Source organism: Ursus arctos, unplaced genomic scaffold (assembly GCF_023065955.2).
Source record: "Ursus arctos isolate Adak ecotype North America unplaced genomic scaffold, UrsArc2.0 scaffold_6, whole genome shotgun sequence".
Classification (NCBI taxonomy): domain Eukaryota; kingdom Metazoa; phylum Chordata; class Mammalia; order Carnivora; family Ursidae; genus Ursus; species Ursus arctos.
Window position 1 is genome coordinate 70,435,847 of NW_026623078.1, and position 13,713 is coordinate 70,449,559.

The 13,713-nt window shown below is 37.9% G+C and overlaps 1 protein-coding gene across 5 annotated transcripts in view; it reads left to right on the forward strand.

Moving 5' to 3' along the window:
* The window catches only part of TBC1D31 (TBC1 domain family member 31), a 67,298-nt gene that overhangs the window by 28,629 nt on the left and 24,956 nt on the right, over positions 1-13,713 (forward strand). For 4 of the 5 annotated variants that reach the window (XM_026495488.4, XM_026495487.4, XM_026495490.4 and 1 more), the window contains 4 exons: positions 2,468-2,644; positions 7,458-7,537; positions 7,616-7,762; positions 9,587-9,720. In XM_026495488.4, coding sequence (XP_026351273.1) covers positions 2,468-2,644; positions 7,458-7,537; positions 7,616-7,762; positions 9,587-9,720 — 538 coding nt within the window. Of the gene's footprint in view, positions 1-2,467; positions 2,645-7,457; positions 7,538-7,615; positions 7,763-9,586; positions 9,721-13,713 lie in introns of those variants that run through there. The other variant, XM_026495492.4, reaches the window with a different exon arrangement.

Here is a 13,713-nt window from a genome sequence, read left to right on the forward strand (position 1 = left end):
TGTTGAAGTTTTAACACTACTGAGGTATGGCCATGCAGGTCACATCTCAGGCCCTAACTTTTGGGAGATTGTATTTCATGGAGGCACATGGAGTTTAAGAGAAAAAATATGGCACTAGAATAAAAAAATTTTTAAAGATTTTATTTATTTATTTAACAGAGAGGGAGAAGGAGACAGAGAGTGAGAGAGAGAGAGCACAAGCGAGGGGAGCACCAGGCAGAGGGAGAAGCTGGCTCCCCACTGAGCAGGAACCCTGATGCAGGGGGAGTGGGGGAGGCTCGATTCCAGGACCCTGGAACCAGAATTTGGGCTGAGGGCAGACACTTAACCAACTGAGCCACCCAGGCGTCCCTAGATTAAAAATTTTAATAAAAATTTGGAAGAATGGATTGAGGTTAGACGATAGTTCAAGGATATTAAAGATGGGCAATATTCAGAAGTCAGACCATTTTTAATTGCATTTTGTAGATAAAGAATTGAAAAATTAAATCATAGAATGGGTGGCCATCATACTTTTTTTTTTTTGGTCAGAGCTATTGTTATACTTTCCATTATCTTTGTGTTCTTTCTACATGTGAATAAATGACAGCGTATCTAAGAAAAACACTATTTAAAAAACCTTGTAGAAACAGTTACAAGTTTAAATCCTTTTTATAATAATTTTAAAACAAAAACTTAGTATCTATGCCATGTATATTATCACATCACCTACTCTATACATTTTACAGAGTTATGTATTCATACTGCAGTTGGCCATAAGGAAGACTTTTTCTTTTTTAAGATTTTATTTATTTGAGAGAAAGAGCAAGCATGCACAAGCAGGGGGTCGGGAAAGGGCAAAGGGAGAGGCAGAAGCAGACTCCCCACTGACCATGGAGCCTGATGCAGGGCTCAATCCCAGGACCCTGAGATCATGACCTGAGCTGAGGTCAACCATGTAACCGACTGAGCCACCGAGGTGCCCCAGGGAAGACTTTTGGACTCAGACAGTAGGCTGCAGGTTTCAAAAGCAGGAGTCCTAAACCTCTGAAGATAACATGAGAAAAATCTTTGAAACCTCAAAGTAGTCTTTTAGTAGTCTATGTTATGAAAAAGGGTCAAGATGTTTGCTTTGTTCTGCTTTTTTCTTTTGGGAGTGAGAGGGAAGGAGGTCAAAAAGTTTGGTTTCCTTTTCAAAGAGCTTTCCTGAGGAGTGGTGATTCATTTTCATTAGATATGATCTTGGAAGATCACTGTTCTGGCTTTCATGACAATGTGAATGCAAGGTACTGTGTCTAACATGTGTTTTTCTGGAATCTAATGTGTTCATTTGGACATACAGGGTCTTCCCTGTGTTCTTCTCTCTTTTCATATGAAAGGAATCGGCACTTTGGCTTCCAGAAAAAAATTTTTAAAATCACACATACCCGCCTGGTCTTTGATTTGGGTCTGGGCTATTTACTAAGGAAACTTTTAGCAATAATGGCCTCAAACATTTAAATGATTTGTGAAAGTCATTGTACTTTGATAACATTCAGAACTCAGGAAGCCTGAGTTACCTTATCTGCTCATTTCCTTTGAACAAAGAAGATCTTTTGATTTCAAAGTGGTATTATTCATAGAGAAAATGCGTTAGGGAATCATTTTCCCTTAAGTCCATCGAGGTTGTTGGGCTTTATTTTCTTGTTATTTTTCCATAAAAATGAGGATTAAGAATCGAAGTCGTGCTGTCCAAACTGCCCATTAAACTATAGATGCTGCGGGGGACTAACAGCCTTCTCTGTGGAGCCAGGGACAGAGAGGCAGGCGTCCCACGCCTCCAGAGGAATGTCATTTGACAACTCCCTCAGAGAAATTCACTTGAGCCCAAAGAATATTAGGGTGCTTCTCTCTCTATTCTAGAGGGCTCTATGTCCAGCTGAGCCTTCTCTGCTGCAGATTATCACCAAACTACTAACTTTATCATGCAAGTATAAAAAAAAAGGGTGGGGGATGCCTGGGTGGCTCAGTCGGTGAAGCGTCTGCCTTTGGCTCAGGTCATGATCCCAGGGTCCTGGGATCGAGCCCCGCATCAGGCTCTGCACTCAGTGGGGAGTCTGCTTCTCCCTCTCCCTCTGTCCTTCTCTTCTCCCATCCCCCCGCTCATGCTCGTTCTCTCTCTCTCTCTCGTGCTCTCTCAAATAAATAAAATCTTTTTAAAAAATGGATTGATATCCTATGATTTAAGGCCAGCTTTCAAGGGATAATTAAATTCTCTATTGTTGTTAATCATGTATCTTTATTGTGTTCTTCAAAGGAATTTGGCAGAAATCTGTTTTGATTTGACAACACGGAAACACTCTTGGATATTTTACTTAACACTTTTTGCTTGAAGAATAATGATGTATGTTAAAGGCACATTATGAAATTGATCACAACAAATTTTGTAAATCCTATGTGAACAGGTCTGTTTTCCAAGGATAGCCACTGCTTTATTTTCCCCTTTTAGCCACCACCTCCCTTAGTGAAAGTGATTGAAGATTTGCCTAAGAGTAAACTGAATTCTGGTGACCTTAAGATGAAAGTAACAACAGGAAGAGTACAGCGGCCAGCAAAATCAAGGGAAAACAGAATACAAACCAGAATACTAAAGCAAGACCTAGCTGGTAGTTTTGAAAATAAAGAGGTAAGAATATATTATAATTACATTTTTGTTTGTCATGACTGCTGTGGACATACCTTAGACCATCATCACTCTTCCCTCTCTTAGAAGTTAAAGGAAAGATATGAAGAGAAGAAAGTTCTAACTGAAATTATAATGTGCTTTCTAAATTTTAAATATACAATTAGTACATGTTTATGGTTTTTAAAAAAGTCAAACAGTATAGAATTGTACTGTCCAGTACACTAGCCACCAGCCACATGTGGCTGATAAGTACCTGAGATGTGCCTAGTCCGAACTGAGATGTGCTGTGTATGGGAACTACTCATCCCATATTGAAAACTTCGTATAAGCAGAAGAATATAAAATGTCTTGGGGCGCCTGGCTGGCTCAGTCAGAAGAGCGTGCGACTCTTGACCCAGGGTCATGAATTCGAGCCCCACGTTGGCTGTAAAGATTACTTAAGTAAATAAATTTTTTAAAAAGGAATATAAAATATATCTTATTAATAATTTTATGTTGATTATAGGTTGAAATGATAATATTTTGATTACCTTGGGTTAAGTGAAACATTATTAAACTTAATTTTACCTCTTTCTTTTTACTTTCTTAATGTAGTTCCTAGAAAACTTAAAATTACGTTCGTGGCTTGCATTATCGGTTAGACAATGCTAGTATAGAAGGTTATGAAGGGAAAAAATAAAAATATACCTTTCTTCCTCCTGTTCCATAGCCCACTCTTCTTCACACTTCCTGGAGGTAACCATTGTTAATAGTTGTTGCTATCCTTCAGAAGTCTTCCGTGCATATATAAACATATGTATAGCTACGTGCCTTAACCTTTCTATTTATTTGTTTACGTGAATGGAATCATAGTATAGCACTGTTCTATAACGTTTATCACTTAACATATTGAATATCTGTTTATATTTTGCACATGGTGCTACAACATTTAAAAGATATTTGCGTTGTGTTGCCTTTGTGGATATTCCTTAGCCTTAATTTACTCTGCGTAGCTGGCATTTAGATGGTAGGAGAGTCTCCTGTTGATACAATCTGTGATGCGGTGTATAGGCTTCTACAATTATCGTTGAACATTTGCACAAATGTATCTGGAGAAGTAGAATTTTTAAGTCAGACTATGGATAAAAATTTTGATAGTAGAAGCCAAGTGGTTCTAAAAAAGAATGTACCACGTTGCCTTTTTACCTTGTTTGAGATGATCTGTTATCGTATGTATGTCTTTGTGTGTGTGTGTGTGTGTGTGTGTGTGATTTATTCAAGAAAAACTAAGAAACAACCAAAATGTCCAATGGTAGGTAACCAAGCATATAAATTATGATAGAGCTATAGGCTAGAAATCTAAGAATATTTAAGAGGAAAGGGAAATAATTATAGTATGTTAAATATAAAAAGCAAGCTATAAGAATGTATACTTGGATATCAATTTGATTTAAAAAGGATAGGAGTACCCATGTATTATTTTTGAAGAAAAACCAAGATGCTAGTAGAGTTAACCTTTGAGGGAAGAGCTTTCAGTCAGTTTTACTTTCTTCTTTATATATATTTTTTGTATTTTCCTAATTTTCTGCAAAGAGCATATATTACTTTGGAATTGAAAGTAAATATAAATATTAAAGAAGTGGCTAGCATTTTCTAGGACTTTTAAAACTTTTTATTGACATTAATCACACACACAAAAGTACACGTAAATGTACAGCTGAATGCGTTTTTACGGACTAGCATCCAGATCAAAAAATGGACCCATTACCAGCGGCCCTGAAGGGCCTCTCCTGGTCCCTTCCAGCCACTTCCCCCCACCCCAAGGATGGCTACTCTCCTGACTTATAACACATAGATTAGTTCTACCCTTTTTTGTCCTTATATAAATTGGATCATTCAGTTTGTACTCCTCTGCATCTGGCTTTTTTCTTTCAACATTATGTTTGATTTATGTTTGAGAAACATAATTTACAACTCGTAGCTGTATAAAATTCCATCATGTAAATAAACCAAATTTTATCCATTCTGCAGTCAGTCGGCATTTTTGTTTGCTGTTAGAAGTCGTGCTGCTGCGCACATTGTACTATACATCTCTGGTGGTGAACGTAGGACACATTTGTGCTGGATATAAATCTCGGAATGGAATTACCGGCTTGTTGGCAATGCTTATGTCCCGCTGTAGTGAGCTCTCAGCTTTCCCAGGAAGTTCATTGAAACAATTTATATTCCCACCAAGAGGTATTGGAGAGCTCTAGTTGCTCCATATTCTCACCAACACGTGACATTTGTCACATTAATTTTAATAACCTCTTTTTTTCTCTGAGCATTGTAAAATTGTGAAGCTCACATCAAAAGAAGAATGTGTAAAGCGTTGTCTACCAGGGAAATTCACCAGAGAGCCAGTGGCCGGAGTTTTCAGTGGAGGCTGGTTCTGTAGGCATCCTCTGTTTAGTACATTTCAAAATCCCAGACTCTACAAGGAAAACAGGTGTTCAGCAAAAATCACAGTGTACCAACAATTTAGGCACAGTGAGCCACTCTTACTGGTTCTGGGGATAGTGGGACCTTTCCTGAAATCCAGATTTCTAGGCAAGGGCCCACCTTGCAAGTATGCTTTCCTAAAGGTAGTAGCATTCTCAGACCTGCCATGCTAACATTCTTCTGGACATACCCATATCCACATTAAGAAACTGAGTATTACCAGTAGCTTTGAAGCTCCTGTGTGCTTATCCCCAGCCACATTTCCCTCCCTATCCCATAGATATAACTATTGTCCTCATTTTTGTGTTAATTATGTCCTTGATTTTCTTTAGTTTTACTACTTCTACATGTAATCCTAAACCAAATATTGGTTAGTTTTCTTTTTTTTTTCTTTTTTTAAATTTAAATTCAATTTAGTTAATATATAGTGTATTATTAGTTTCAGGGGTAGAATTTAGTGATTCATCAGTTTCATATAACACCCAGTGCTCATTACAACACGTGCCCTCCTTACTGCTCATCACCCAGTTACCCCATCCCCCCACAAAGTTCCCCTCCAAAAACATTGGTTAGTTTTAAAAAGCTAAATAGCAGCAACAAATCTTGCCAAGTAAAGATGGGACAATATTGTTCCTGTTCGTTGAATGTTCTAACGAGACAATAAGCCGAGTGACAGCTCTGGACATGGTCTGACCTCAGCTTTCCTGAGAATGTACAGGAGCCTTTTCTGGGAAAACTAAGGGCATGATCACAATTGACTTCTGGGAAATAAAAGAGGCACCGCTGCCAGCCAGGGCATCTGGCAGTGCTGTAGTGTGAGTCAAATTTGGAAATCCTGCAGAAATATGTCAGGGAATCCGCAGCCAGCTCTAAGGAGGTCGAAGTAGAACACTTGTACAGGGTGAGATGCTTCTCTTCCACTAATCTTGGCATCAGGACATGGAAGGGGAAGAAGGAGCTTCATCCCTATGAGATCAAGATAAGAACAGACAAAACTCAGGCCAAACTCACCTGGGCGTTTTATCATTTACAAAGAGGTTCCGGTGGCATCAGGTGTCTTGCCGATGACAGGAGTGAATGTGTCTCTTTCCTAGATGGTACTGCTCAGTCTGGTCTTCAGTCTCTGGCGCATGGCTCTCAAAGGGGGATCTTCATTCACCATCATCTTGGGTTTGCCCTTCACCCCCTCTTATTACCTGTTTTTTATGGTAAAAAGGGCATTGAACTAAATCAGAAAATCTGCCTTTGAGTCTTGAGCCAAGACTTACTGAGCAGGTTTGTGTCACTGAGCTCTGACGTACCCATTTTCTCAAAGGAAAAACAACATCCCATCTGTTTGAGTTGTCAGCATCAAATGAGATCATCTCTGAAAATGGCTTTATCATCCCCAAATCTATAAAGTACTTTTCCATTAAGATAAAAATCGACCTAAAAGTAAGAAGGGGGAAAAAAGTAAAAGGGTGGGGAGAGAGAGAAGGAAGAAAATTCCAGGATGCATTGCTCTTGCTGCCGGGGTTAGCAGGTGACTGTCCATCAGCCACATCTGGCTCCTTGGGCTAAGAGTAAGTTTCACATTTATCAATGTTTACATTTTAAGTATCTACGTAATATCCTTGATTTTGCCTCTTGGCCCACAAAACCTAAAACATTTACTCTCTGACCCTTTACAGAAAGTTTGTGAGGGACGCCTGGGTGGCACAGCGGTTAGGCGTCTGCCTTCGGCTCAGGGCGTGATCCCGGCGTTATGGGATCGAGCCCCACATCAGGCTCCTCCGCTATGAGTCTGCTTCTTCCTCTCCCACTCCCCCTGCTTGTGTTCCCTCTCTCGCTGACTGTCTCTATCTCTGTCAAATAGATAAATCAATAAATCTTTAAAAAAAATAATAAAAAAAAATAAAAGAAAGTTTGTGAAACCCGGATCTAGGGTGATACGTCATGAACTTTATCTGCTGTGTACATGTGCACTGGAGAGAGAGAGAGAATAGAGAGTCCCATGCTGTAAAAATATTTTTTTACCGTGTGTCATGTTCTAAAGTTGGAAAGCCATGGGATGCCGGGGTGGCTCAGTCAGTTGAGTCCAACTCTTGGTTTCAGCCTAGATCATGATCTCAGGGTCAGGAGCTCGAGCCCCACATCGGGCTCCATGCTCAGCATGGAGTCTACTGGAGATTCTTTCCCCCTCTTTCTCTGCTTCTCCTCCTTCTTGTTCTCTCTCTCTCTCTCAAATAAATAAATAAATGAATAAAATCTTTAAATAAGTAAGTAAGTAAATCTGGAAAGCCACTGTGGGCTAGATTACATTTTCAGTTTTGTGATTATGTCACTTGCTGACATTATTTCTTTTTTTTTTAAGAATGAGTTGTCAGATGGATTAAACAAAAAGCGTTTACAGATCTTATTAAAAGGCTATGGTGAATATCCAACGAAATACAGGTAAAATTTACATTCTTTCATGTTAAATCAATCCCCCCCCCTGAATTTTTCTTGGTTTAAGTTACATGTTTATTTCAGAATGTTCATTTGGCGCTCTCTGCTACAACTGCCTGAAAACCATACTGCATTTAGCAGCCTGGAAGATAAGGGTGTCCATGTGGCATTTCTCAACCTTCAGAAGAAATACCCCATCAAAAGCAGGAAACTACTCAGAGTATTACAGAGGTATGTTCGGTATATTGCCCCAATATGTGCATCTTCCTCGAGATATTTATTAATTACAAATAAGAAGATAGTAATTTTATAGTAGAGAAACTTGGCCGATACCACCTTAACCAAGTTGTCAAATTTAAAATCACCAGTAATAATACACATCAGTATCTTGCATATTACTTTCTTGGTATTCTTGCCAAAAATTTATAACCTCACTCTAAAACTGTGAGAAAACATTGGGGGACAATCTATAAAATAACTGTCTGTATTCCTCAAAAATGTCAGTGTCCAAAAGATAAGAGACTGGGAGCTCCCACATTGGAAGAACCTAGGGGACTTAGCAAAGAAATGCAGTGTTGCATCCTAGATTGGCAAAATGAAAAAATGACACATAGCAAAATGGAGAAAATGATAAAATCTGAATGAAGTCTGATTTAGTTAATAGCACAGTACTGATGTTAATTTCTTAGTGTTGATAATTGTACTATATTCATGCAAGATGTTAACATTAGAGTAATTTGAGTGAAATGTATATAGGAACTCTACTTTTTTTGCAACTTTTTGTAAACCTAAAGCTCTCAAAACAAAAGGTAAAAAAAAAAAAAAAAAAGGAAACCTTGAAAGTATCAGAAGTAAATATGGGAGAGTTATAGCCCTGGAGTAAGGCAGGCTTTTTTAAGCTTGACATATCCAGAAGAGATTGATACGAACACAAATCTCTACATGTAAAAACATTCCCCAAAGACAGATGTAAAACAGAGAAAGTATATACAAAACATAGGACAAATAAAAGGCTGGTTTCTATATGAAATATTCATGTAAATGAGCGTGGAAAGGACCAACCAATAAAAAATGGACAAAGGATTGAATGTGTAGTTCACAGCTGGGATATGGTTCTTTTTTTTTTTTTTTTTTTTTTTTTTTTTAAGATTTTATTTATTTATTTGACAGAGATAGACAGCCAGCGAGAGAGGGAACACAAGCGGGGGGAGTGGGAGAGGAAGAAGCAGGCTCCCAGCGGAGGAGCCTGATGTGGGGCTCGATCCCACAACGCCGGGATCACGCCCTGAGCTGAAGGCAGACGCCCAACCGCTGTGCCACCCAGGCGCCCTGGGATATGGTTCTTAAACATGAAAAGATGCTGTACGCCCCTTATAAAAAAATGCCAATTAAAATTACACTGAAAATATGTATACACCTATACATTTAAAACCACACTGAAATACCATTTCTCACCTAGACTAAAGAAGTTTGATAATAAAGCACATTGGTCCAGCGTGAGAAAATGGCCATGACTTTGCTAATGAGAATGTGAATAGACACTGTTTTTGCAAAGAATAATTTGGCACTGGCTATTGAAGTCAATGTGCATGTTTTTTGACTCAGCAATTCCACTTCTAGGAATTTATCCAAATCTATATTCCAACATGAAGAATGATGTAAATAAAGCATTAAGCATGGCATTATTTATGAAGGATTAGAAACAACTTAAATGCCCAGTAAGGCCAAGTTAAAGAAATTAAGGTATATCTATACAAAACTGTCCTGTGTATCAAGGCTCCACATATACTGATAATGAACTATTTCCAAGATACTGTTAAGTGAAAAATACAAGGTGCAAAACGATGTTTATACCTGCCTTTGTGATTTTTTTAAAAAAAGGATCTATACTTTTAACAGTGGTTCTGGGGAGGTAAGATAGATGATAAAGGTAGGAGGGAGAATTTTCATCAAATATACCTTCCGCGGCAAATTTTTTATCAGGTGAATGTATTATTTAGTCAAATTTTAATAATAAACTGTTCTCTGGTCTTTATTTCCTTACCTGATTCACAGAACTCTATCTGCATTAGCTCACTGGTCTGCCATCTTTAGCGAAACACCGTATCTTCCGCTCTTGGCATTTCCATTTGTAAAATTGTTCCAGAACAACCAACTCATTTGTTTTGAAGTTGTTGCTACTCTCATAAGTAAGTAAATAAGTATTAAATAATGAAACCAAGAGTGGAGTTCCTGTATATTTTTCTGATGTTTTTGCAGCTTTGCAACATTTAACAGTTCTGGTGTTAAACAATCAGAGAGCACGAAATGGACAGTTCAGACATTTATACATAAACCTTTTTATTTACAAAAAATGTGTATAGTTGCATTTTAGAAGATACTGTTACAGGTTAGATTTTGTGTGTAAGAAGGGAGCAGGGGAACCTGGGTGGCTCAGTTGGTTAAGGTCATGATCTCAGGGTCCTGGGATTGAGCCCTGCATCCGGCTCCAAGCTCAGCAGGGCGCCTGCTCCCTCTGCCCCACCCATCCCCGTTTGTGCATGCACGCGTGCTCTTTCTCTCAAATAAATAAAATCCTTTAAAAAAAAAAAAAAGTGGGGGCACCTGGGTGGCTCAGTTGGTTAAGTGTCTCTGCCTTCAGCTCGGGTCATGATCCCAGGGTCCTGGAATCAAGCCCCACATCGGGCTCCCTGCTCAGCAGGGAGTCTGCTTCTCCCTCTCCCACTCCCCCTGCTTGTGTTGTCTCTCTCTCTGTCTCAAATAAATAAATAAATTCTTTTAAAAAAAGAGAATGATTTACTTAAAAAAAAAAAAGAAGGAAGCAGATGCTTCCCTTACTGAAAGTCAGTTATTATTCATAGGACTGTAGCAGTTTGTAAAGGGTTTAGCACACAGTCCCTGTTGTTCAGGGTGCTGACTGCTGTCCTCATTCTCAGCATCCAGAGCAAACATTTACTGAGAGCTTTCTGTGTACTAGGTACCATTCTCCATGTCTTGCCTTTACTAATCTAATTCTTACAACAGTCCTGTGAGGTAGGTGTTGTTATTTCCTTTTTATAACTGAGCAAACTGAGGCACACGGACCTTAAGTTCCCAAGGGTAGGTTGGTGGCAGAACAAGGGTTTGAACCCAGACAGACTCTGGCCTATGCTCCGAACCCTTGTGTTACTGCTTGCCATCGACACCATCTACTCTGAAAAGTGAGTCCTTTTTTCATATTAGTATAATCAGGTCAGTTGAATAGTTAATAAACTGAATCTAGTTATAGATTGGTTTAACAAAAATAACCAATTTTGTATGTATTTTAAATTAAAAGTTTTTCTTGTACAAGAGATAAGCACTTAACTGTAATTACAGTAAAATTTTGAAAAGTGGAAATAAAAAGATTCAAGCATACATATTGTGAATATTATAGTATATTTCTCTTTATGTTTTTTTTGTTCATTTAATTACATTGTATTTGCTCTGATAAAGTTTTCCTAATCATTGGAGGAAATATAGTTTGAAAACATACAGAAGAAAAGAAAAATCACCAGTGTTCCTCCTCCTCATTGATAATCTTTGATAATGTGTAATACAGTATTTCATCATATAGGTGTATCATAGTTTAGTCCTCCAACTGCTAGACCATTAGTTTTTTAAATAATTTTTCCATACTTTTTAAGCAGTTTTTAAAATTTCTATAATTATACTCCTTTTATTTAATGTTTGAACATTTCTCTTTTTATAAACTTCATAAATATTTTATTGACTGTAATATTCTTTTTTTCTCTCCTCATGATTGTAATATTCTATAATGTGAATGTACTAGTTTAACCTGTTGTTGGACACTTAGGTTACTTTTAACTTTTACCTAAAGAAACAATGTTATAACTATCTTCACATATAAATATTTATAATATTTTCTCTTGGTCAAGTCCTAGAATTGGTATTATTAGGTCATAAAATATTAATATTTCAATTGATTCCTCAAAAGGATTATACTAGTTTAACCTGGCAATAACACTCGGAGTTGTTTGTTTGTTTTTTTTTATTTTTATTTTATTATTATTTTTTTTTAAGATTTTATTTGTTTATTTGACAGAGAGAGAGACAGCCAGCGAGAGAGGGAACACAAGCAGGGGGAGTGGGAGAGGAAGAAGCAGGCTCCCAGCAGAAGAGCCTGATGTGGGGCTCGATCCCAGAACACCGGGATCACGCCCTGAGCTGAAGGCAGATGCTTAACGGCTGAGCAACCCAGGCGCCCCAACACTTGGAGTTTTAAAAGGAAAAGAAGCAACTCACCAACAAAAAGACAAATAATCCAATATTTATAAAGGCAAAGGCCTTGATAAGACTTTGCTCCATAGGAAATACACAAATGGCTAATGAGTACATGAAAAGATGCTCCAGATCATTAGATATTAGGGGAATGCAAATCAAAACCACACTGAGGTACACTTTATACCTTCTAGGATGGCTATAATTTAAAAACAGGAAAAAAACTAGTGTTGGCAAGAATGTGGAAAAATTCTAACCTTTATACATTGCTGGAAATGTAAAATGGTGGTCACTGTGGAAAATTGGCAGTTCCTCAAAAAGTTAAACATAAAATTACCATATAATCCAGCAATTGCACTCTTAGAGATATACCCAAAAGAACTGAAAACAGAGACTCAAACAGGTCCTTGTATGTGAATGTCCATGGTAGCGTTATTCCCAGTAGCCAAGGTGGAAACAGCCCAGGTATCATCGTCATCATGTTAACATCGTTTTTATTTTTAATAGATGAATGGATAAACTATGTATATAGTATGTATAGTATACAGTGGAATGTGATTCAGCCATCCAAAGGAATGAATCCTGAAAGCTAGGCACAGAAGGACAAATTTATGTGAAATATCTCAAATAGGCAAATTTATGGACGCAGAAAGTAGATTAGAGGTTACCAGGAGCTGGAGGAGGTGGGAATGGGAGGTTAGTGCTGAATGGGTACAGAGTTTCTGTTTGGAAAAGGGTTTCGCAAATAGTAATGTTTGCACAACATTGCGCATATAGTTAATGGCACTGAATTGCATGCTTAAAAATGGTTAAAATGGCAAATTATATTTTACCATAAGAAAAGCTATTTAGGTAAGCATGCAAAACTATTTTTTATTTCCAGTAAAATCTTGTTATATTGCTGGAGTCTGATTATGTGCTGAGAAATTGATTTTCTCTTCTAAACCTGAAATTTAAATCTAGAAGATCCATCATGGTCAGCATAAGCAGCTGTGAATTTTGATCAAGGGTCTCAAACTAGTTTTATTCAGTAAACATTCACTGAGCTCCAACTAAATGTTAGCTGCTTGCAGTACACCATTGTTCTGGCTTTTTGGGTTCACAGTCTAGTTGGGAGCTGGGAGAAAGTCTGAAGGAATACAGTCACTTTGATATAAATTAGGAATATGTTTATAGAAGTCATCTGTAAGACCACTCTTTATGGTCTCTGACCTCTGTCAGTCCCTCCCTCTGACCAAGAGGGGATTCTTCCAATTTAGTCAAGGATCTCCACCCGGTTATCTTTCTTTATCCTGCTCTCCGCCAGTTTTCTCTCTCTACCATATTTCTGTTGTGGTGACCCCACGCACAAGAGTAGAGAAGGCAAACACGTACTGTATAAAGCAGGGTTTCCCTTGTGCCTAACTCAGAACAGTGTTCCCTTGATGAAGATTAGTTGTAAAAATCTGGGCTCTGTGTGTGTGTGTGTGTGTGTGTGTGTGTTGTGTTTTAAAATTCCTAGGACTAGCAGTATCCGAGACGTGGTAGGTACTTAGCGTGTGTAGCTGAACTGGATTTTTCTTTTAAAGTTAACTTAAGAGCAGCAGTTAAAGAAGTTGAAATAATTTCTTTTAAAACTTAGTTTTTGCAGGAGTTTATTTATGCCTTAATTATTAACTCAAATTTACTCATTAATAAGTACTTGACTTCTGGAATTAGTAGGCCCTTTTATAACCAGATGTAATCCAAAATTCTGCCGATCTAAGCTTCTTTTGCTAATATGAGAAAAGAGATCTTATTGTCAAAGGATGGAACCACAATGTTTCAATGTTGAAAATAAAAATCCGAATTTAGTAATTAAGGAGGTCTGTGGTGATTAGACATAGTTCATTGAGTGAAACTGATCTGACCAGGGTTTTTAGGAGAATGTTTTGGGGGTCGTA